At 44.2% G+C, this 24,617-nt stretch overlaps 1 protein-coding gene across 1 annotated transcript in view; it reads right to left on the reverse strand.

The window, feature by feature from the left end:
* NOP53 (NOP53 ribosome biogenesis factor) overlaps window positions 1–24,617 on the reverse strand; it is a 952,413-nt gene that overhangs the window by 862,245 nt on the left and 65,551 nt on the right. The window contains exon 3 of the mRNA XM_044062795.1: window positions 23,229–23,313. Within this exon, the coding sequence (XP_043918730.1) occupies window positions 23,229–23,313 (85 nt within the window). The remainder of the gene's footprint in view (window positions 1–23,228; window positions 23,314–24,617) is intronic.

The raw sequence follows: 24,617 nt of genomic DNA on the forward strand, positions 1-24,617 counted from the left end.
CTTAACTGTGGCCCCAAGGAAAACCTACATCTAGAGATCGCATTCAGGTTCCAGTAACTCATGTAAGCATTACATGAAGCCTATGTGGCTGCTGCACGACTGCATTTTGAAAAAGGATTATGGGTAGCAACTGTTCTGGGTGAAAGACCTGTATGCAGAGGAGGTGAAAGTTAACTGTATTTTTCCTGACACTGATGGGGAAACTTTTGGGGCTCAATTTCATTTTATAAAACAATATGAATAATACAAACCTATTCTAACATATCTGGGTCTGTTCAGGCAGAATCTGAGCTGCCTGCAGACATCCATACTGTGCAACAAGAATCTGCATCTATTAATAATGATTTGGGGGGGGGGGGGCAGGCTGATCAGAGATTCATCTCAGTGGCTACACTTGTCATAAGGGATGGTTTGCAGACATGGTCTAGCTTTTTGTTTTGGGAATCAAAGAAAGAAAAAGCCTGACACACAAAGCAAGTTAATTCAGAAACTTTTCTAGAGGAAATAATGACAACCAGGGCCTTCTAAAGATACACAACAACTCTGCTGTAGCCAATGATTCACACAGAGGAAGATTCAACATATCTAAATTGAAATACTAAGCTCTAGGAGGGTCAGAAGTCTTGATGGGAAGAGGGATACGAAAGTAGCTATGTGAAAGGCTTGGTAAACTTTCATGGATACCAGTGATGAAGTCAGAATCTGAACGAAAATATGAAATTGCTGTTAGCTGCATCTTAATAGAATAATAGCTTAATCCAGTGTCACAAATCTGTGGCAGCTAGTTTAATATTTCAACACTAGAGCAATGACAAGAATCCAAACCTTTGGCTGAAAGTCCATACAGAGAAATGTGCCCATTTACTATTTTACATTTTTTCTAGTCCTACACTTCTGGGCAGAAGTGAACATTTGAGTAACCTTGTAAAGGTAATAAAGGGTCCCTGAACATTACTACAACTAGAGTAACTAGGAGATTAGACACCAGAAGTAAAGGCCCAAGACAGGCTTCAGAGATAGAGGCATTTCCAGAAAATTATGACAAAAGCACAAAGAACCAAACTGTCAACGTCAATACGGAGCTAGAGAATAAAGACCTTGTACTTGATCAATCCAGCATTCTAAATGAATTTCAGAACAGCAAGAAAAGTGTAATGGAGTTTTGGAACCGTTTCTGGCTGACATTATTCCTGACATGCTCAGTCAGAGTATGGATAAAGGAAAAGTTGCTGCTGGATTTGCATTGGTAAGGGATGCAAAAATATCACAGCAAGGCTTACTGCGAGGCTGCTGCAGGTCTAGGTGTGAGTGGTTGAGATGTCTGGCAATTGGAGAGGATGGAAAGTAGCAGGGGATAGTACCGCCTCTGGATAAAGTCACTCTAAATCACCTACCGAGTAGGATGATCAGTTATGCATCCAAGTTGGGGGGGGGGGGCAAATGACCCCTACCCTGCATGCCTCCAGAAAGTACAGTTGTGTACACCTACCATCAATGTAGATGTTAGAGTGTCTTCACTGTTGCAGTCATGACTGTAGGGTTCTCCCCTGCCGGCAGGCAGCCCTCGGTCGGCCAGAATCCCAAAGTCTGGGTCCGGCGTCGGCTGTTCAACCATGCTCCCTGATGTCAGAGCGCCAGGAGTATAAAGCTGACAGCCGACGCCATCTTCTCCAGTTTTTCTTGCCCCAGATGTCAGAAGTCCCAAAATGAAAAAGGTCCCATAACCTTTGCAAATACACCTCAGAAGAATGGTGAAAAAAGGAAATACACAAAAGTAAAAATAAGAGGGGACAGGAGGGAGAGTCCCAGACTGCAACAGTGAAGACACTCTAACATCTACATTTATGGTAGGTGTACACAACTGTACTATGTTCATAGTGTTTCACTGTTGCAGTCATGACTGTAGGGTAGAATCCCAAAGCTGAAAGAAAGGGAGGTGGTCATAAAGAGGAAGGGGCGGCTAAAAGGCCCTGCAAGACTGCAGAGGCAAAGCCTGCCCTAGACCTAGAGTAGAGTAGAGAGGTAGATTGTAGTGCTTAGAAAAAGTATGCACTGAACTCCAAGTTGCAGCTTCCAAAATGTCCTTGGTAGGAACTCCCCTGAGAAAGGCCACAGAAGTGGCAGCAGCTCTGGTGGAATGAGTCCGTATACTTCCTGGGATTTGCTTTCCATGGTGAGAATAACAAAATCTGATTCCATGAGCAATCCATTTAGAAATGGTCAGCAGCTCTGGTGGAATGAGTCCGTATACTTCCTGGGATTTGCTTTCCATGGTGAGAATAACAAAATCTGATTCCATGAGCAATCCATTTAGAAATGGTCTGTTTTGAAATGGCTTTACCTTGGGAACTTGAAGCATAAGAAACAAACAATTGTTCTGATTTTCTGATGTCCTTGGTTCTGTTCAGGTAAAAACGTAGTTGTCTGTGTACATCCAAGGAATGCAAGATCCTTTCCCCTTTATTTTGAGGAGAGGGGAAAAAGGTTGGCAAGTGGATAGTTTGATTTAAAGCCACTTTGGAAACCACCTTAGGCATGAAGGTAGGATTTGTCCTCGGAGATACCCTGTCTTGATGAAAAATAATATAAGGTTCCACAGCCATAAGAGCTTGTAACTCTGAAACTCTCCTGGTAGAGGTTAGGGCTAACAGAATAGCTGTCTTCCAAGATAAAAACTTGATGTCCGAAGAGGCAGCAGGCTCAAAAGGAGGCAAGGTTAGTTTTTCCAAAACATAGTTGAGATCCCAAGCAGGAATGGGAGGAGATCTAGGAGGTCTTAAGTTCTTAGCTCCTCTGAGAAACTGTCTCATGAGCTGGTGGGAAAAGATGGGAGGGTCCGTATTATAATGAGCAGAAATAGCAGAGGCATGTATCTTAATGGAAGAAAAAGAGAGACCCTTATGTAAGAGATCTGTCAAGTAAAGTAAAATTAAAGTAATGTTAGGAAGAAGAGGATCAGAATCCTGAGCCTGCATCCAGGAACAAAATATTTTCCATTTTCATGCATAAGATTTTCTAGTGCTAGGACGTCTGGCTTCTAAAATGACATCCATAACCTGCTTGGGCAGTAAAGAAGAAATCAAAAGCCCTGGATTAACCAGGCCGCCAGGCTGAGAGTTCTGACATGAGAGTGTAGAACCTGACCCTGATGCTGGGACAGAAGGGTCGGAGACGGAGGTAAAACCAAAGGAGGCTCCAGACATAGGTTTTTTAGAGTTGGATACCAAAACTGCCAAGGCCAATTTGGAGCCTGCAAGATTATCATCTTGGGCTTGTCTTGTTTTATCTTCAATAAAACCCGTGGAAGAAGAGGAAGTGGCGGAAAGGCATATCTCGAGAGGTTCCTCCAACTGAATGACAGGGCATCCACTTTCCAAGCTTCTCTGTGGAAAATCCTGGTGCAAAAATTCTGTAGTTGATGATTGAGATGGGATGCAAAGAGGTCTATGTGACGACATCCCCAGACTGCTGTTATCATCCTGAATATTTTGGTGTCCAGCATCCACTCGTGTGGATCCGAAAGGTTTCTGCTCAGACTGCCAGGAGGTTTTGTTTCCCTGGTAGAAACTGAGCTTGAAGATCCAGATTGCAAGCTAGAGCTGTGTGCCATAGATCCATGACTAGTCTGCATAGGGGGTAGGAATGAGATCCCCCTTGCTTGTTTATGTACCACATAACTGTGGTGTTGTCGGTCCGTATTAGTAGTTGTCCTGGTTGTAAAAGATTCCTGAAGGCCAATAAAGCTTTTTGAATGGCTAACATTTCCTTTAAATTGATATGCAGGTGCTTCTGATCCTTTGTCCAAAGGTCCTGCAGACAATTGCCCTGAAAATGAGCTCCCCAAGCATAATCCGAGGCGTCCGTGGTTAGAATCCAAGTGGCAGGAGGCAGACGAAAGTGTTTCCCTTTGTTTAGAGCACAAGTCCTGGACCACCAAAGAAATTCCTTTTGAAGGCAAGGAAGGACGGAGATCAGTATGTCTAAACTGTGGCAATGCTGAGACCATACACTTTTTAGGTACCACTGTATTTTCTTCATGTGTAGTCTTGCATATGGAACGAGAAGGATGCAGGAGGCCATGTAACCCAAAGCCTGCAGGAATTTCCTTGCAGATAGTGGAGTTAGAGTTGCCAAGGTTTTGAAAGTTTAAGCCAGCTGTAGTTGTTTTTTGGATGTCAGAAATGCCATCTGGGTTGAAGTGCTTAGAAGTGCACCCAGAAAAGTTATCTGTTGCGATGGTGTCAAATTTAACTTTATGTTTACAGAGAATCCCAGGAACTTGAGGAGGTTCTGTACAAATTCTAGATGCTGGAGTAAGACATCCTTGCTGTCTGCCTGAATTAGACAATCGTCCAGATAAGGGTAAATTTGAATTCCCTTGAGTCTGCAGTAAGCTACTTCTGGAGCCAGGCATTTGGTGAAGACCCTGGGCGCAGTAGACAATCCAAAGGGCAGCGCAGAGAATTGAAAGTGCCTCGATCCGGCCTTGAACCTGAGGTACTTTCTGCGATCCTGCCTGATGGGAATGTGTAAATATGCCTCCTTTAAATCCAAAGTTACCATCCATGCATCTTTGGACAGCATTGGAAGTAGCTGCTGTAGAGTAAAGCATCTTGAATTTTGGAATCTCTCGAAAGGTGTTCAAGACCGACAGATCCAGAATGGGTCTCCATGAGTTTTGCTTCTTTGGGACTAGAAAGAGCCTTGAGTAAAAACCTTTTCCCATCTCGGAAAGAGGAACCAGTTCTATGGCATTCATAGCCAAAAGAGCTTCCACCTGGTTTAAGGCCTCCGTCCATTGATGTTTTGGAAGGTCTGGCCATCCGCTTGGCCTTGGCAAGGTATGAAAATGGAATTTGTAACCTCTTAAAATCACATCCAAAACCCATTTGTCTTGGGTTATTCGAGTCCAATTTTGATAAAAGAGAGAGAGTTTTCCTCCGAGAGGGGCTTCCAGGCAAGACGTTCCTGTAGCCCAACAGAGGGAGTCATTGAGTTTGTTTCCGTTGAGATTGTGACCTGTCCTCTCCTCCCCTAGGGGTGGAAGCAGTCCACTGTCTTGGTCTATAAGCAGCTTGTGTTTGAGGCCTCCCTCTGGAGCATCTATATCTACCCCTCTGAGGCCTGTCGGAAGAGGGAAAGGACCAATTTTTTGTAGGCCAATTCCTGCTAAATCTAGGTGGCTGTACTTGTAAGAAATCTTTAACTGTTTGCATGGATTTCGCCTTATCCTCCATCTTTTTAATCACCTCTTCAGCTTTAGATCCAAAAAAAACATTATGCTGAACAGGAGCATCCAATAATTTAGCCTTTACTTGTTCAGGTAAATTTTGTTCCTTTAGCCATGCATGTCTTCTAATGACTGTGCCAGAGGCCGCAGGGCTACAAGAAGCCTCCAAGGCATCAAATCCACAGTGTAAACCATGCTTCCCAACCTGTTCAGTGGCATGCAATAAGTCATTTAATTCCTTATCATCTGCACAGGCAGAAATGGAAGTAAACTTTTGTTTTAAGACACACAAGAGAAATTGCTGGTATTTTAGCATATGAAACTGACAGTTTAAAGCCCTAATGGACAAAGTAGTAGAAGTGTACACCTTTTTGCCCCATCTTTCTAAGGATCGAGAATCCATTTCAGTAGGAATGGAATTTTTGGCAGAAGCGGCCTTAACTCTCTTAGGACCCTGAGAAATGGTTTCAGGGTCAGCAGTAGGGTTCTTGTATAAAAACTGATGGGAATCAGGAACCCTGTAATATCTATCAGGCTTAACAGGAGCAGGAGGAAAAGAGTCAGGGGTTAAGTTAGCCTCCGAAAAGGCATCATCCACAATATCCAAAACAGGAGGAATAGCCAGGGGTCTATGTTGGGGAAGAAGAAGAAAATCCCTCAGTCTTTTCTTGGATTCCGAATACTTCTGCCCTTCCCAGTGGAAATGTTCCCTCATTTCATGTAAAGTTTCCCCAAAAGAGAAATCCTCAGGAGGAGAAGCTGAAGGAATTGATTCTTCAGCATCAGAATCCTCATAAGGAGGAAAATAATATTCCTGATCAGAAGAAGAAACTGAGGAAACAGAAGCCTGATCAGAGGAATCATAATAAACATCCTGCCTTGGTCTTTTGTCAGGAGGGGGATGTGAACCCCTAATCATAGTAAGTAAATCCTCCGCCATCTTGAGTAACTGTTTCTGTGACTTGGGAGCCGGTTCAGAAGAGGCCTGTGTTGAAGTCTTTGATTTAGAAGGAGTCTTTGCCTTTGTCTTTGGCTTTGCCTTTACTAGAAGCTGAGTAGGCCTGAAAACCCCTTCGGAAGCCGGTACCTGCACAGCGGCTCCGGACCCATCCGAAGGAGCATTGTCCGAAGGTCCTGCAACAGAAATATTTAAAGGCCTGGTTGGCTCCTCATGAGAGTCCGTTTCGGCCGTCGGCTCTGAAATGGCCGACAGGGACTGCAAAAGCACCTCACTGATGACGGCCGAACCTGAAGCTGGCTCCGCATGTGCGCTATCATCAGATTTGGACCTCGGAGGCCTGTCATTATCCTTGCGAGGTTTGTGAACTCCGGTAGCCGGAACCGTATCAGACGACATTTTGTAGTTAAAGCGCCTACCGAAGTAATGAAAAGCAAAATCGTACCTTCGCTTATTTGTACGTTGATTGAATCTAGCACAAAACCGACAACTAGCTACGTCGTGGTCAGGGCCTAAGCAAGGAATACAGCAAGAATGAAAATCCTTATGAGGTATTTGCTTCCCACAAGAAATACAATTATTAACTTTTTCTGACATCGGAGTGGAGCAAGAAAAAAGTTTCCCCAACGGGGTACTTAGCTTTGAGTGGAGAAGAAAGTCTTCGGACCGAAGTATATAGAAAAATTCGTCAGGAGTCAACCGACCGGCACTTGCGAACTGCTATCACCGCACGGCAAGAAAGACTGGAGAAGATGGCGTCGGCTGTCAGCTTTATACTCCTGGCGCTCTGACATCAGGGAGCATGGTTGAACAGCCGACGCCAGACCCAGACTTTGGGATTCTGGCCGACCGAGGGCTGCCTGCCGGCAGGGGAGAACCCTACAGTTATGACTGCAACAGTGAAACACGATGAGCATCGGGGCAGTCATTGCAGCCGCCCCACCACCAAGAAAGTAACAATTTGCTGTTGACAGCTGCCACCTCTGAGCTGGTGAACATTCTGGATGTTACCACAAGTACATCAGTTTTTCCAAGATTTTTTACAATTTTGTGGCTGCTAAGCTAAACTAAAACATTCAAAATGCCAAAAGTCATGAGGGTCTTGCCCTCCTTCTCCATACTGTTCAAGTGAATTCTGATGGGAAGAAAAGTAGCAAGCAAGGGCTATGCTGGTCTGACCATCTACAGAACTGTGAAATAATGTACGGTAAGGTTTGACACAGCCACAATGGTTTCCACCCAAGACTGCAAATAACACTTCAGTTCTCAAGCTAGCAAACCTTCCAGCAAATTACTCTTTTCATTAAATCCCTCTCTCTCAGTGGAATCATAACATAAAGACAAATGGTTTACTGCCCTCAAGATGAGCATGGAAGACATGTAAACTTACTTCTTTGGAGTGTCTGTATTTCCAGGATTCTTTATACAGTGGATGAACAGCAGGATTCTGGAGTACAAGCCTTTTTAAGGAAAACTGAGGCAACCATGGTATCTGCCTTTGGTGCCTGTCCAGCAAGCCCAGTCTGGCCTTCTCAGAACAGCTGCCAGAATTATAGTTCACAACTTTGGAGAAAAAATAAGGTGCATCATTCTATATCACTTTATGAAGTGGTGGTGATCATGCAGCCATAGAGACAGCACTGAGGTGCAGGGGGATAAAGGCCTAACTATGGATTAGACAGCTCAAACCTAATTATCAACTCAGGGGCTTAAGAGCATTAGCAAGGGAGAAAACCTTCCCCCAGGCGGAGTCAAACTAAGGCAAAGCAGGATGCACACAGCTACATTCCCTTGGAGGAAGGATAGTGTTGCAGTGGGCATCCTGGGGGTGAGCTTTCAAGTCATCATGTAGTGCATGGGAGCATGCATTAAGTGAAGGACATTCCAAGTCCCTGCAGTTATGAGGACACTGCCAGGATGCTGGCAAGAGCAAACTCCCCAAACTCTATCCGAATGACAGCCCCTCCAGACAGCTTTCACAGTAGCAGATCTAGGGATTCCCCACTGTTAGAGAACAAACGGGATAGACTCCAGAATGGGGAGGGTTTATGGTTGGCAGGGAGAGGGGGAAGCTCCTACTAAAATGTGAATGAGATCACCAGAGGAATGAAGTTAGACACACAAAAGGATTACACCAGAATCCACTAAGAAAAGGTCAAGGGGACTGAAGGACATCACCCTCTAGGTCTCATACTTGGAGTTTCCAGAAGACTGATACGATCCACAGGATGACAGAGAATCTATACACTCCTCCTCCTCCATATCTGGGGTGGGGGGACTACTAAGTGAAGTCAAAGTGTCTCCTCATCCACTTGTGCTTCCTGGGCCAACAGGTCTGAGGATGATGAAGCCTGCAAAGAACCAGATATAATGAGGAGAACTACAATACCCTGGCTGAAAGTTTGGTGAAGAAGAGATGCCTGTATCTGCCCTGGAACAAGAGAGAGAAAAGTTAATTAAGGCCATACTTTTGCCAAGCTCTGAGGAATACCTCCATCATCTTTTTTGTCGTGTAACACAAATAGAAAGCAAGAAGTGGCTCCTCAAAAAACAAGACAGATATCTTAGAGTTTTAGAAGAAAAGATTTTTCCAACTCAAAGCCAAAACAGAAGAAACACGGTCAGCTCTAAGCAATTTGACAGGGAATTTCTCTGTTAAAATCTTGACTGGCAATTTAGACACACCCCACCCCCTTCTTAGGAGAACGAGTGGAAGACTCTTCTGTCCTAGACTTTCAGAGACAGGACCCCTTCCCCCTTGCTCCTTGCCTTGAAGCTGGTTATTCATGGACTTATTCCTGAAGTCTGATGAGGTCAACCTTACAACTCTGATAAAAGAAGAAACTACAAGTTTAACTGTAGCAAGCAAAACAGTCAAAACTGTTAGAGAGACCTTTTGTAACCAGATAACCAAGGTTTGATCAGCCAACTAGACAAGGAAAGCTGTCTACCCTACTTGAATCTCCCGGGTGGGGGTTGGGTGGGAAGGCAGTGTCAGGGGAACACAGAAGTCAGCACGATTTCCCTGGTGAAGACTGGAGAAACCACTGCTTGTGCTTCCTGTGTGGTGGAGGCCACTTTGGTGGGAACAGCCATTAAAGAAGTGAGTAACCGTGTCCACAGTCAACCCAGTACGTACCTCACCCCCCAGACTACATGTTAGGGTTGGCCAAGTAAAATACTAAACCACCCCAATGACTGCATGAATGCTGTCCTACCCCAGCAAACTCCAGCCTAAGTGATGGGATAACAAGGCATTTGCTTGAGAGGGGGCTGAAGATCAGCAGGCTGTAGGGACAAAAAATAAATAAATAATGAACATGTAAAGAATATGCTAACCTGAAAGCAAGTAGACTTCAATCCAAACACGCTAAGGACCAACAAGATTTAAGAATACATTTCATTTTTTTTTTACAGAAATTTGCAGTGAACACACACACACACACACACACACACACACACACACACACACACACACACACACACACACTAGAGTCAGGTTTTCCAAACAAGCACTCATGAAGCCAAAGAAATCTGGACAGAAAGCTAATTGGCTGACCACTAAAAGTAAAAAAAGGAGGGGCTACTGCCTGTGAGACTTTCAAATGCTAAGTTGACTACTGGGCTTGTGGCTTTAGCACTGTTCATTGATGACAACTGACCTCCACCTCAATTCGGGATTAAAAGCCGTCAAATCTTGAGCTTGCTCATCTCAAAATAAAAACATAACAATAAGGGTATTTACACCTAGTGTGAGATAAACCAAGTTGCTTTCATCTTGCCAAAACTAGGATGCATGTCCATCTACAGTGATCATACCATTAGAAGGAAATATTTCCAAATCAAACACTCATCTATTAAATGGTACATTACAAACAAGGAAAAGCAAGCTTACCGGACAAAAGCCAGACCTATCAAAATAAATACCTTTAAGACTGCTGGGATGGAATCTTTTTTAATGATGCATGCATGTGTGCACAAGTGGTTTACACACACGCATGTAATACAGCCTAATCACAGAACAACATAAAGCAAGGAATGAGGAGTACCTCCAACATTACTTTCTCCGATTTCCTGGAGGGAAGGCTCTAGTAAATTGGTGGGAAAGAACCCATACTACAGCAAAGATAGTGACATTCAGGTAAAAACTACAAGTATGTTCACTGCTGCAGTAAGATGCTGTTTGAGAAGGGTTCTAAAGCAGCATATACTCTTGCTACAGATCTGCAACAGAGGGGTTTGCATAACCTGCAAGAATGTAGTGGTAAATCCTACTCTATGCTCCTACAGTGCACGTCAAGTTTACAATACCTACAGAAATTGTGAACAGAGAATATCTGTGAAATTGTCACCTGGACAGTGCTGACATTCTGAAAGAAAAGCATAAGTAAATGTGGCAGCTGCTGGTGTACTAAATTGGGTTTTAATCTACCCCTCTAAGCTTAAGGAGTTAGTATGCCACTTAATTACAGTTCTTTGGAGGCTGGTCTGCCTTGCTTTCCTTGCATAAACACAAACAGACAAGCTGTATATTTTCTGAGGTTCTTGGCTCTCTAAGTACCTCAGCTTTCTGTGCATATGTAATATATCATCTTTAATTCTGAGGTTTATGATACAAGACTGGTAACTGAATGGATTAGTTCAAGGCCATTTCTTAGACATACGTGAAGTAGGACTTGAAAGCGCTACCCTTATAGGATGCTTTGCACACCAAGGCCTACAGCTCCAAGCTACTTTGTGCCAAAGAAAATGCTATAAAACTAGCATCTTCCAGATCAGGAATATGCATTCAGGTAGCCTAGGCTGGTTAAAAAAACAGGGAATGTCAATGTCTCTATAGCAAGACTAGGGTCCTAAGGGGTGGCGACTAGTCCTGAAAGACTCCTTGTGTCAAGGGTTTGGAAAATCGAACATTTCTTGTGTGTATATGTGAACTAAGTGTTTGAAGAGCAATGTCTGTTGTGGCCAATGGGTACCATTAGGCTGAAATTTTTTTCTTCTTTTTGTCTTAAAAAGAATTACAGGAATGAAAGGAGGGAGACAAAAAGTGTACAAGAACCACACTTTACATTAGAATGAACCACATACAGTGCCCATGCCTCCTTGGACATGTATCTATCACAGAAATGCCGAAATTGCTAATTCAAAGGTGAAACCGGTTTACAGGATACCTCATTTCAGGGCCAAATCACACAAGAACTTACAGTCTAACTTACATTCATGGAGACAAGGTGGTGAACCTAGTCAGCTCTTTCAACGGATTGTAAAATGAAAGGTTTTAAAAATCCTGCACAGTTTGACTGGAAGTCTGCTAAACTGATGACAGCAAGCTCCCTGTGCTTGCTAGTATATCATACAGTGGTGCTATTGCCCGAGTTGATCTTCTAGATTCCAACCCCAAAGTCCAGTACTGTTCCTAGGATAGCCTTCCTGCAAAAGGGGATAAAACTAGATGAGGGAGATCAACAGGTTGGCAAGCAATGCTGCCCAGGAATGGTCTTCCTGCAGAAAGAAGAGAAGACTGAACTTCAGACAGTTGAGGGAAATGCCCATATTGGTAAGATATGAAACAGTGCAATCCAGGGCCACTGCTTTCTCCTCACAGGAAAGGCCTTAAACGGGCAGTTGTCCAGGTAATGAAAACATGAATGCCCTTCAGCTTGAAGTGAGCAATAACTGCAGCAAAATACTCGATAAATACATGGGAGCAAATGACAGCTCGAAAAGAAAACGGGAAAAGGAACAGGGGGAAGGAAATGCTGTCTCCTTGCTACAAACCTCAGAAATTTGTTATATTTCTTGTAAAGTGAGATATGCAAGTAGGTATTCTCCATGTCCAAGGTGACAATCGTGTGGTAAAAGGAAAGGAGGACTAAAAGACTTGGGATTTTGAACTTCTTTACAACAAGACATTGTTCAGTTTTTAACACAGGTCCAAAATGGGTGTCAGGTCCATCTTTCCTGAACACCTGGAACAGTCATGAATAAAATCCTGTGCCCTGCTCTGCTAATGGGATCCTTACTACTGCAGTAAACGAAAGGAGGCTGATTAAGAAGCAATCAAAAAACAACCAGATTTGGGACATGCCATGCATCGGTATGAAGGAGGAAAAAATCTGAACTCAAACTTGTATCCAGAAGAATTGCCTTTCCTTACTAAAAGTTCTGTGGTCAGGTCAAACTGTTTGTGAACAGAGAAAATCTTCACTCAACATATGTAAAAGTGGAAAAAAAAAGGGAGTGTGAAGGAAAGAGGAGTGCAGAATGATACTGCAAATGTCCTCTTGGCTGGTGGGAGGCTGTTCCACTTACTTCTGCACTGCTCCCTACCTTGGCACATGTCTCTCTTCCACTTGCCTTTGCATTAAAGTCCCTCTTTTGTGCAAAATAGTCCAAGTGAGACCATTCTCTTCAAAATGGCCACTGCTGGGCTAGAAAATTCCACCTCTGAGTGCTGGTGAGCCAAATCAGTCCCCCAGTCTACATGGTTTTGCTTTTTTCTTCTAGTCTTTTAAAAAATTTCTTGAAAGGGATGGCTAAATAAAAGCCTTCTGCTCAAAGAAACATTTCACATCAAAAGACAAAGACTGCATTCTTAATCACTTGTATCCTAATAAAACCATGCCAAAAGCAGCTACCCTTGCTGTATGGGTCAAGAATTAGAAGTTATGTACCTACCATAACGTTCCATGTTAGTTGTCTTCTCTCACCTTCTTTCTTGCTGGATGGGTTCGGAGCCGATCCTCGGCTCCGACTCGGCACTAGCTTTAGCTCGAGAACTCCTTTTACCAGCTCGAGGCAACCCTATATCCCATGATGCAAGGCGGAACTACCTCAGATCTCGTTTGGCAGCTAACTAACCCTGCTAAATACTTATCCTAATATAATTAGGAACCATGGTTCCTAAAAGAAGTCCTCATAACAATGCTCCAGAGGAAGCAATCTAATAGGAACTCTCCAAGATCTGTCCAGGCCAGGGGAAGGAGGGAGGGGCTTAAGAAAGAAGGCGAGAAGACAACTAACATGGAACGCGTTATGGTAGGTACATAACTTCTAAATGTTAAGTTGTCAATCTCGCCTTCATTCTTGCTGGATGGGACCGGCCCTAGCACCTGTATCCCGGGTGGCTCAATGGAACAGACTCTTGAGAACAGTGGAACCAAAACTGGCCCTATCTCTGGAGGCCAAATCCAACTTGTAATGAGACACAAAGGTATGAGGCGTGGCCCAAGTAGCTGCTGCACAAATAGTGTCAATGGGAAGTCTATCCTGAAAGGCTACAGAAGTGGATAGACTCCTGGTCGAATGTGCTTTTGGCTTAGAAGATAGTTGTTTGCCCCTTAGAGAGTACACATAGGAAATGGTGGAAGTCAACCATCTAGATAAGGTCACTTTAGATACTGGAAGACCCAACCTGTTTCCTGCATAGGAGACAAACAATTGGTCTGATTTTCTAACTTGTTTAGTCCTATGTAAGTAGTACCTGAGCTGACGATGAACATCCAAAAAATGCAGCTTCTGTTCAGCTCTGTCAGAATAGTTAGGAAAGAAAACTGGTAGATCAATAGATTGGTTAATATTGGCTTGAGATACAACCTTGGGAAGAAAGGAAGGGTTAGTTCTGAGCGAAACCCTATCCTTATGAAACACCAGATAAGGTGAACGAATACAGAGGGCCTGAATCTCAGAAACTCTTCTTGCAGAAGTAACAGCCAGCAAAAATATAGTTTTCCATGTCAACAACTTTAAAGAACACGTTGTCAACAACTTTAAAGAACACGTAGCAGACGGTTTGAAAGGAGGTAGAATTAGGGATGCCAACATTAAGTTCAGATCCCATTGCGGAGGAGGATGTTTCACAGGCGGTTTTAGGAGAAAAACTCCTCTCAAAAAGGCTTTGCATAACCTATGAGACATGATGTTGTTGTCCTGCAAGCCAACATGAAATTTGGAAATAGCAGCCATTTGTACTTTGACTGTAGATGATGACGATCCCGAATGAAAAACCTCCGCCAGGAAATCCAAAACAGAATGTATAGGAGCGGTGAAAGGATCAATATTTCTGGCGTTTGCCCAAATAGAAAAACGTCGCCACTTGCTAGCATAAACAGTTCTAGTGGACGACTTTAAAGAAGACACTAAAATGTCTCTGACTGAGTCCGAAATCATTGGTAGCCTGGCTAGGGAAGGAAGTGGAGCAACCAAGCAGTGAGGTTGAGAGAATGAATGGCTCGGTGCTGCTGACCCGACTGGTGGATCAAAAGATCCGAACTGGGTCCAGATGCCAGGGCTGCACCAGAAGGTGATGATGTAGAGGCGGAAACCAAATTTGTCGAGGCCAATATGGAGCAATGAGGATCAATTTGGCTCTCAAAGCGGTGGCTTTCTGAATGACTTGTGGAATCAATGGTAAAGGAGGAAAAGCATAAAGAAGTCCCCGAGGCCAATCCTGGGTTAGAGAGTCTCTCAAGGGTTGGCCTGGAAGAGGAAATAGTGTGAAGTAATCTGGGCACTTGCTGTTTTGAGGGGTAGCGAAAAGATCGCAACAAGGGTGCCCCACTTCAGAAAAATCTGATCCACTACAGACTGATTGAGAGACCACCGTGAGGCATCAGAATAGATCTGCTTAGCCTGTCCGCCAATAGGTTGGACCTGCCGGGGATGTGCGTTGCTATCAGAAACCGCTGAGAAGAGATCGCCCATTGCCAAAGTCTGAGAGCTTCTCGACATAAGGGATAGGACCTGGTTCCGCCCTGTTTGTTGATGTACCAGACCACGGACATGTTGTCCGTCTGTACTGCAATAGTCCCTGTGGGAAGAAAGTCGTCGAGGGCTTCGAGCCTTAAAAGCACTGCTCTCATCTCCAGGACCTTTATGTGCAGGTGGTATTCTATGGGTTGCCACGTCCGGTGCACCAGCCTGCCCTGATAATGCCCCCACCCGATCAGAGAGGCATCCGTGGTGACTGTGGCAACTGGAGGAGGGGGAACAAATGGTCGGCCCTGATGAAGAAGAGGGGAAGATACCCACCATCGTAGATGAGCCCTGCAAGACTGTGTCACTAAGATCTCGTGTCTCATGGGCAGATCGTGGTACGACCACTGCGTGAACAACATCCACTGCAGGAGACGCATGTGGAAGCGAGCCAGTGGAAGAAGAACAATGGCTGCAGCCATTAGGCCTAGAACTTTCAAGACAAACCTGGCTTTGACCTTGCTGCTTTGTAACAGAAGCTGAACAAATTTCTGGATGTCCAGAATCCTTTGATTTGTTAGCCTGGCTAACATTTTGACGGTATCTAACTCTGCGCCTATAAAGGTGATAGATTGGCAAGGCAGCAGAGAGGATTTTTTGAAATTCACGAAATTCCTAGACTCTTGCAAAGCTGTAAGGTGTAGTCTCTGGACCGAAGAAGCTGATCCTTGGAGGTGGCGGAGAGGAGCCAGTCGTCCAAATAAGGAAACACTTGGAATCCTCGGCGTCTCAGGTGAGCTGTGACCACCGCCATGCATTTGGTGAACACTCTGGGGGCTGAAGTGAGGCCAAAGGGCAGTGCTCTGAATTGGTAATGACTGGCTCCCAGCCGAAAGCGGAGAAACCTTCTGGAGCGTCTGTGAATCTTTATATGATAGTACGCATCCTGAAGGTCTATCGAGCACATCCAGTTGTCCTTGTCCAGAAAGGGCAGAATGGATTGCAGCGTGACCATCCGGAATCTTGCCTTTTTGACAGACTTGTTTAGTCTGCTTAGGTCTAGTATTGGTCTCCAATCTCCCGTCCTTTTGGGGACCAAAAAGAATCTTGAGTAGAAGCCGGATCCTACTTGGTCTGCCGGCACTGTTTGGATGGCTCTTTTTCCCAGGAGTTTTGAAACTACCTGTTTTGCCAAATCCCTTTGACCGGGTGAGATGTCTGGAAGGGATTGTAGAGGTCTGGAAACCTTTGAAGGGATTTTGTAACCCTCGGATATGATCGACTGTACCCACTTCTCTTGTGATAGGGATTGCCAGGCTACTGGGTACAACGAAATTCTTCCCCCGACTGCCTCCAAGGGTGGACAGTCGGGCAACACCTCAGGGATGCTGAAAGGGCTTCTCAGGAAGAGGCTCCCTGTTGCCCTGGTTCTGAGGACCCCCTGCCTCTAGGGCGTCTATTATTGTTACCCCTCTGCCTCTGGGGGTAAACTGACCACGTGTGTCCGGTGTAGCTCCTTGGGCTTTTGAACCACATCTTCCCCTTCTGACCCTTGGGATATGGTCTAGAAGGAGTGGAAAACTGGACTCCAACGGCAGAAAGAGTTTTACCGTCTTGTTCACATCTGGTCAAAGTATCCTTCACCTGAGGTCGAACAAAGCCGAACCGTCAAAGTGGGTGTTGGTGAAGGACGCCTTAAAGGGGTCTGCAAAATTACACAGCCGCATCCAGGCTTGGCGTCTAAGAGCAACACCTGTGCCTGCGGCCCTGCTCGTTCCATCGGCTGCATAAGATATGAGCCGCATGGAGGAGTTAGATATCAATTCAGGATAGCTAGCTGAGAGGCAATCTTTTCCTGAGCCCCAGCAGCTGAAGGATCCTGGACTACTTCTCCCAGTTCCTTGAGAATATCTCGTTGAAGCCTGGTGAAGTGACAAAGGTAATTCAGCGAACGCATTGCAAAGGTCGCTGAAGAAAACATCCGCTTTCCATACCTGTCCATGGTCCTAGAAGCCTTATTAGGAGGATGGACAGGTACTGAAGGATCCGCCAGTTCCTTCTTAGTGGCCGCCGCCACCACCATAGCATCCACAGAGACACCTTTGGACAGGAACTGTTTGTCCGAAGGGGCCGTGATGAACTTGGATGGTCTCCTGGGGACAGGTTCCACAGAATCTGGAGCCACGCCTCCCGAGCCACTACCTGCAGGAGTGGGTCGAAAGGCGGAGACACCCAGGAGGTGGAGGGTCGGGATCCAAAAGCCTCCAGGTATACCGACTCATCCTCGGAGGGGTCAATGGAGGGCCAATTCCCCCTCTGTTTGAGGAGCTCAAGGATGTCTGAAAATGAGACATCCTCAGAGAGGGACCGTGGGGAACCCTCCGACTCATCTAAGTCGGTATCAGATGTAGTAGACTCAGGAGTCTGTGTGTTTCCTCTTACACGTCCTCTTCCGAGGGGTTCCCCTGCAGGGTCAGGAGAAACCTCGGAAGAGGAGGAAATTCCCAGTGGGGAAACCTGGGGCGATGGATCCCTGGGCCTGAGAGCAAGAGGCTGGCAAGAGGCATCTGCAGGCACTGATGAGGGAGGAGCTAGAGGGATAGACCGTTGACCAGGCTCAGAGGCCAGGACACTCCTCATCACCTCAAAGGCTCCTCTCCCCGGGAGACCTGAACACACCCGCTCGAAGAAACAGGAATGGTCGGCTCCAAGGAGAGAAGGCTCGAGGCGATGTCGGCGCCGAGCTTACCAAAGCCGAAGCTCCGAGAGGGAGGCGGGTCGGACAAGGGTCCGATGCCACTAGCCCCTCGAGCCGACAGTGGAAACCCGGCGACCGGATCCCTCCAAGGAAAGTCTCAAGGAGGAGATCGGGCCGAGGATGACGGAGCCGAAGGATGTATCGGCTCCGGCATCGAAACAGTCGCTGTCCCAAGAAGCTCCGGCTCCGAACTCTGGTGTGGAGTCGGAGGAGGAATCTCAAGAATTGGGGCTGTAGCCAAGTCTGTTGAGACGGGCTATGGAGCATTTGGGCCAGTGCCTGAGACTTCAACAGCCTGCTTACCACCCTCTCCAAATCGTGGTCAGACAGCCTGGAAGATCTCGAAGATCGGCTCCGATGGCTCCGCTCCGACAAAAGAGGAGACCCCCGAGCCGAGTGAATACTTAGTATCGAAGGGGACCGGGATCTCTTACGGGCCGGAGCCATCGGAGCCGAAGTCCCTTGAACCCCAGATGGAGCCGAGGATCTCTCGGCTCCGATGCTGGATAAAGTAGGCAACAGTAGTCAGGGTATCGGAGCCGGCCGGCACCGAACCCACTACTCTAGCAGAAGAAGCATCGGCTCCGACGGAGCCGGAGCCACCGGAGGAGGCTTGGACACTGTAGCCTGAGCCTTCGGTGGCTTAAGAGGTTTTCCTGCCCCTTGCTTAGGAGGAGAACCTTCAGGTTTTAACAAACCTCGGAGGATCAGTTTGTTCCTCCTTTCCTGCAGGACTCTCTGGCTAAAGGCATGACACAACGCACAGGAGTCCTGCAGGTGCAAAGGCCCCAGGCAATACACACACAAGAAGTGTGACCGTCTGTCAGGGACATTTTCTGACAGCACTGGTCACACTTCTTGAAGCCTGAGACCTTGCCTTCCTTAGACATCCTAAAAGGATATACACAAACAGTCCCCACAAACACACAACTTAATCCCTACACAGACACACAGGAAGGGAATAACTTGGGGAACTAGGCCTGACTAAAACTTTAACTGAAAAACTATTTTAAAAGTTTAAAAAGGAAGGGAATAGGGTGGGCTGTACTAAATACAGGCTAACCTAACACTGAAGGGAAATTAAACCCCTAACTAAACTTTTTTCTTCTTTAACAAGAAAAACTTACCTCAGCTGGCAAAGGAGACCTCTTTCGCTAAGCGGCAAACGAGATCTGAGGTAGTTCCGCCTTGCATCATGGGATATAGGGTTGCCTCGAGCTGGTAAAAGGAGTTCTCGAGCTAAAGCTAGTGCCGAGTCGGAGCCGAGGATCGGCTCCGAACCCATTCAGCAAGAATGAAGGCGAGATTGACAACTTAACATCCATATTTTACTGAATGCTTACGGACTTATAGTTTGAGATGACTAAGTCTTTATTATATACATGCATCATATAATTATCTAAATCATATCCCCCTTCAGTCTCAGAATGCCCCTTAGATACTGGTGCAGAGAAGTTGGGCAATTCATCACCATCTTCTTTCAGCTGTTCCCGTTAGGAGTCGCCATAGTGGATCATCCGTTTCCATTTCTTCCTGTCCTCTGGTGTGACAGAGCAAGATGCAACCACCTGCATGTCCTCTCTCACCACATCCATAAACCTGATCTTAGGCCTTCCTCTTTTCCTGTTACCTGGTAGCTTCATCCTTAGCATCTTTTTCTCCAATATACTCAGCATCCCTCCTCAGCACATGTCCAAACCACCGTAATCTTGCCTCTGGCTTTGTCTCCAAACCTTCCAACCTGGGCAGACCCTATAATATACTTATTCCTAATTCTGTCCACCCTCGTCATACCCAGTGAAAATCTTAACATCTTTAACTCTGCCACATCCAGCTCAAACTCCTGCCTTTTTGTCAATGCCACTGTCTCCAACCCATATAACATAGCTTGTCTCACTACCCTCTTGTAGACCTTCCCTTTCACTCTTACTGTACTCGTCTGTCACAAATCATTCATGACACTCTTCTCCACCCACTCCATCTGCCTGTACTCTCTTCTTTATCTCTCTTCCACACTCACTGTTGCTCTGAACTACTGATAAAGTATTTAAACTCATCCACCTTCGCCACCTCTACTCCTTGCATTTCTCACCATTACTCTATCCTCCCTCTCATTCTCACACATATATTCTTAGTCCTGCAGACCTTCATTCCTCTTCTTTCTAGAGCATATCTCCATCTCTCCAGGGTCTCCTCCACCTGCTCCCTACAGATCAATGTCATCTGCAAACATCATAATCCACGGGGACTCTGTCTGATCTCGTCTGTCAACCTGTCCATCACCATTGCAAATAAAAAAAAAGGCTCAGAGCTGATCCTTGATGTAACCCCACCTTAAACGTTTCCGTCACTCCCACTGCAGACCTCACCACTGTCACACTACCCTTGTACATATCCTGTACCATTCTTAACATACTTCTCTGACACTCCCCACTTCCTCATACAATACACCACAACTCCTCTCTAGGCACCTTGTCATATGCTTTCTCTAAGTCTACAAAAACACAATGCAACTCCTTCTGACCTTCTCTGTACTTCTCCATCAACACTCTCAAAGCAAACATCGCATCTGTAGTGCTCTTTCCCGGCATGAAACCATACATCACTAATCATCGCGTCCCTTTTTAACCTAGCTTCCACTACTCTTTCCCATAACTTCATGCTGTGACTGATCAATTTAATCCCTCTGTAGTTACTACAGCTCTACACATCACCCTTATTCTTAAAAATCGGTACCAAAACACTTTTCCTGCATTCCTCAGGTATCCTCTCACTTTTCAAGATTTCAATAAAAAAACAATCTGGTTAAAAACTCTACTGCCATTTCACCTACACACCTCCATACTTCCACGGGTATGTCATCTGGACCAACAGCCTTTCCATTCTTCATCCTCTTCATAGCTATCCTTACTTCCTCCTTGTTAATCCATTGCACTTCATGATTCACTATCCCGACATCATCCAACCTTCTCTCCCTCTCATTCTCTTCATTCATCAACCCCTCAAAGTACTCTTTCCATCTCAACACACTCTCCACGCTTGTATGTTTCCCTCATTATCCTTTATCACCTTTACCTGCTGCACATCTTTCCTAGCTCAGTCCCTCTGTCTAGCCAAATCGGTACATATCCTTTTCTCCCTCCTTAGTGTCCAACCTTTCATATAACTCTTAATATGCCTTATCCTTAGCCACCTCTCTCTTTGCCATGCATCTCATCTCCTTATACTTCTGTCTACTTTCTTCATCTCTCTGGCAATCCCACTTCTTTGCCAACCTCTTTCTCTGTATACGCTCCTGTACTTCCTCATTCCACGACCATGTCTCCTTGTCTTCCTTCCTCTGTCCCGATGTGATGACAAGCACCTTTCTAGCAGTCTCCCTTACTAGCTCTGCTGTAGTTACCCAGCTATTTGCTAACTCTTCACTGCCACCCAGTGCCCGTCTTAACTCATCCCTGAACTCCACCTCACAATTACCCTTTTTCAATTTCCACCATTTGATCCTTGGTGCTGCCCTCGCACTCCTCCTCCTCTTCTTGATCACCAACATCATAATATCTCTATAAATTGAGCAACAAAAAATAAACAAATGGTCCTCTGCCATGCAGCAGTAAGCACTCATACCTTTTAAAAAATGCTCATCATTTTAATCTGGAGAAAGCAGCTGCTACAGTTTATGCCTCACACAGAGCACAAAAGCAAGTTTAAAAAAGAAAAATGGACAGATCTTACTTCCTTAAAAAATGGAACATGCTGCTTGCTAAAATATAGGAAACAGATTCTAAAGTTTATGCCATACATGGAGCCCCAAGGGATTATGTTCTGACCACAAATGAAAAACCAGCATTTAAATGTTGGTAATGTACTGCACTGAAGAATGATCACAGCATCTGATGATTGCACCTGGGACGCCTACCCTTTTGCCCAATCATAGTTACGCTACTGATTGCCTTTGTTTTCTCTCACACCAAGCCTATTCAAATTACTTATTACTCACTACCTGGGAAGTTTTCTGAAAAGTGACCAAACTCAGAGGAACTTCTGTTATAATTTGTGTATGGAATAAAAACATGTTTAACATTCTACAGTTTTCCTATGTTGGGCAACTTCAGAAAATGTCCAGATACGTAAAATGAAGCATTTAAAAGTTTTTTTTTTTTTATCTCTTGAGGAAAGGCCATGTTTTACAACATATTTGACTTGTAGTTAAATAATCAAAAGCACCAGTCAAATGCACTTCATTCTGAAGCTTCCCAATGGAATTCAATAATATTTTTCAGGACAACATACCGACATAATGCCATATGGGTCTGGTGCAAGTAGCAGCACCAACACTCAAATGGTTTCAGTGGAGTGCTTTCTCGGTATGCCAGACCAGCTCTCAATGCAGAGGGGATACCAGAGTTGTGCTGGTGTCTAATTCTTCAGCAGTAAGGGATTTTCGTTCTGGGAAAAAAAAAACACGCACACACACATTTCTTCGGTTTGGTTGAACAGCAGACATTTCAAAAGGTGCAAACAGCATCACGAGAGGGTGAGGCAAAGGGGACAGCCACCCTGGTGCGTTAGCAGGTACAATTGAGAGTTCCTGCATTCCTTTTTTCTATCCCTACATGCCGGTACACAAAGGTGCTTCAAGGGGGAGCATGGATATGTAGTAAGAAGACTGGTACAAAAGTGCAGTAAACTGACTGGCAGCATAGACAAAACAGTAGCTCACTACAGCCTTTGTTTTGGGAGTGGGTGGACCTTAAATTAGTGTCAGATAAGGAGGTGGCACCCAGTGGATAAACATTTGAATTTTCCCCCAAAATATCACTTTAAGCTTAGAAGCAGAATTTTCTGATGTTTTAAGAAACAGCAACTGACTTAGATGTAGGAGTACAAGACATGTCTTGAAATTTTTTTTATTTTCAAAGTCTGTGTGTCTTAATAATAATACAGCAAAGAAAGCTAAAAGTACAATGAACACCAATTTTATAATGTCCTTCCTCCAAACAATCTGGCACTACATACTAGTATCACATAGGGACAGGAATTCGAAAGCCACCACTAAGCTTGTGGGCAACTGCCTCAAAGGACATGATATGCTCAAAACAAACAGAAAATATGTTTACAGTTTAAAGCAGGGGAAAAAAAGTCTTGAGAGGGCCTAAAATTTCAAGAACAGCAAGAAAGCTTGATGTAGTAAATGTCTACTTCAGATTGCCAAACAAAGAGATAAGACTATGTATGCATGTGTAGCTAACTCCTAATGGTCACATCTCAAGCTGACAACTGTGTAGTGGGGACATGTGACTGCTGAAAAGATCTGTCAAGAAAATGTACACACATTTAAGTCCTGCTGCAAAAATGAAAACATACACATATATGGCAATATTCTTAATTAGCCATTCAACCAGCATAACTTTAAAGGTGGGAGAAAACTGGAATCCTACAAAAACTCCACATGGACAACAGCAGACTATGAAAACACTGATCAGAACAGAATTATAGAGGTACAAGGATCAGTGAGACATTACTGGATCACTACGATGGTGAATCTTAAAATGTTCACCTTCACAACCGTTCCGAGCTTTAATACTTACTCTTTTGGAGGTGGGACTTGAGAAGTAGACTGTAAAACGAGATCTATGTGTAAAGGTTTTGTTTTCCCTTTATTTAGTTTCAAGTCTACAGAAGAAAAAAAAAATCAATACTAAAATTAATTTTTTTGAAATACTCTGGTCCAACAGTACACAACTTCATATATATATATATATATATATATATATATATATATATATATATATATATATATATATATATACACGATATAATATAAAATTTTTGGTTAACCTAAAGGAACTATGTAAATCTAAAATGCACAGAAAAGCAATGCACAGTCATTTCTGCAGCATTTTCACAGTTAAAAAATATAGGTTATGCAGTGCATTCCTGAATCAGAATATGTGCAGATCAAAAAAATCTGGCCCCAAACCACACAAATCTGAAATACATACATTGGCCTTGCACAATATTTTTTGCATAGTAATACCCATTTTGCATTGAGTGTACTGTCCTACTTCATATACATGCCTCTCAACTGTTCAGTTTTTTACAGAAATGTCCAAGTTATTGCCTCATATTTACGGTCTGTTAATCAAAATTTGTGGTTTTCTAGCAAATCAGTGAAGATCAAAGTCACTAAATAATGACATACACTTAAGGTTCGACTTTATATCCTTCAGAAAATGCATGCTAACAAAACCTGTTATTCTAGCAACTTTCCAAGTTTAACAGTTTTCTGTCCCCATTTCTGGACCTTTATGTCCCCATTTTAGGCTTTGCCCAGATTTCCTGCACTAAGTTTAGAGGTATGCATAACAAAATCTGTACTTATTCCCAAACTACTCCGTAAAATATGACATACCCCTCTACTTATTACCACTACTTTATTTTGCATACATTCACAATTACTTAAAATTATGCATTATTTAAATGTATACACTCATGACACTCAGAACGAAGCACAGCAAAGTGAACCCTATCACTGCCCTTAGCATATGTATGATTTTTCTGTTACACAAAAGTGTCAATACTGCTTCATAATGCACATCAACTGCTAGCAAAAATTAAACTTAAATTGTAGGCTTTATCACAATTGTTAGTATTACAAGTAGTTTCGCTTGTCTGATATCTGGAAGCTTCAAATAATCTTGTACAACAGCACTGCAAAAAGAAAACAAACACCGCTATTTTAAGAGTGAGAGTGGAGTGTGAACAGCAGCACTCTGAATAATGCTCCATTATCAAACGAACAGTGACTGCACGGAGAATTTTATCCTTCTCAAGAGAAACAACCTCAAAGTTTATTGTATACTTATTGTCTTTGTTGACCAGGAAAAGTCCAATTGAGTAAAACCCATTTTCTGTGGAGGCCCAGGGAGAAAAACTCCACATTTAAGTTACACATCATGTACATATATAATTGCAGG

The sequence above is a fragment of the Protopterus annectens genome, chromosome 1.part0, assembly GCF_019279795.1.
Source record: "Protopterus annectens isolate FY-2018-M chromosome 1.part0, PAN1.0, whole genome shotgun sequence".
NCBI classification, from domain to species: Eukaryota; Metazoa; Chordata; order Ceratodontiformes; family Protopteridae; genus Protopterus; species Protopterus annectens.